The sequence below is a fragment of the Mastomys coucha genome, unplaced genomic scaffold (assembly GCF_008632895.1).
Source record: "Mastomys coucha isolate ucsf_1 unplaced genomic scaffold, UCSF_Mcou_1 pScaffold22, whole genome shotgun sequence".
Lineage (NCBI taxonomy): Eukaryota > Metazoa > Chordata > Mammalia > Rodentia > Muridae > Mastomys > Mastomys coucha.
The window spans coordinates 175,855,188-175,856,150 of record NW_022196905.1 but is presented as its reverse complement, the minus strand read 5'-3'; the positions used below and the strand labels follow the sequence as shown (position 1 = coordinate 175,856,150).

Genomic DNA, 963 nt, shown 5'->3' with positions numbered 1-963 from the left:
ACTCGTGCATTAAACACTCAACATGCATATACTTATGCATTAAAAACACACTCAACATGCATATACTCATGCATTAAAAACACACACAAAACTAAAAATGAATGTTTTAAACTATATAAAATAATATATTAGAAATCATATTCACTGTATATTATATTTACATCTGTTTTAGTTCTCTATTCTATGTGTATTAGAATTAATTAAGCACTATCAATGCCAAGGAATAATGTTCAGAATAACTTGGAAGTATCTGATTTAAATTCATATATTTGGTATTAGTTTATGTCATGTGAAATCATCTGTTCAGGCAAGTGTCAAAAAGTAGGGTTATACATAAAAATACTGACCTCCTATAGGATTAGGAAGTTCTAAGAGATTTTAATGTTTTTGTTTTAGTTGCAGGTCTTGACATGAATATCAGCCAATTCCTTAAAAGCCTTGGCCTTGAGCACCTTCGGGATATCTTTGAAACAGAGCAGGTAAACGCTCGTGTGCTCTTTCAGCTTTTCAACTGTTGAGTTATTGACTCTTTTTTTTTTTAACTTTGCATCTATTTATTTCCTGTATTATGTATACTCTTTATTTTGTGGCTTATACAATTCTATGATCTGCCCCGTGTTTAATCTATTTGTTTTAAGCATGTTTAACCTTGTTTGTTAGCTATCTGAAATATTTGTAGAGAAGCCAGGGAGCCCAGCACTTTACACTCATCTCCAAAACTCTGACAGTTCAGAGAGCTATCCTTCCTCTGTCCGCCAGTTTTACTTAGTACAGTCATGTGAGCTTAGACATGAAAAGGGAGGGCACAGCTTGCTGGGGGAGCACTTGGTGAACTTAGATCAAGAAACTATTCTCAAGAATATTTTCAGGTTTTCTGGGTGTTTGTTTCCAGAAGAAACATTTATGAGCTCATGTACTTGTTTTACTAGTGAGAGCTCTTCTGTTTCCAGACTGTTGTCAAGG

General features: G+C 34.1%; 1 protein-coding gene across 2 annotated transcripts in view; it reads left to right on the top strand.

The window, feature by feature from the left end:
- Tnks (tankyrase) overlaps positions 1-963 on the top strand; it is a 159,981-nt gene that overhangs the window by 137,299 nt on the left and 21,719 nt on the right. For both annotated transcript variants that reach the window (XM_031339532.1, XM_031339533.1), the window contains exon 20: positions 397-479. In XM_031339532.1, coding sequence (XP_031195392.1) covers positions 397-479 — 83 coding nt within the window. The remainder of the gene's footprint in view (positions 1-396; positions 480-963) is intronic.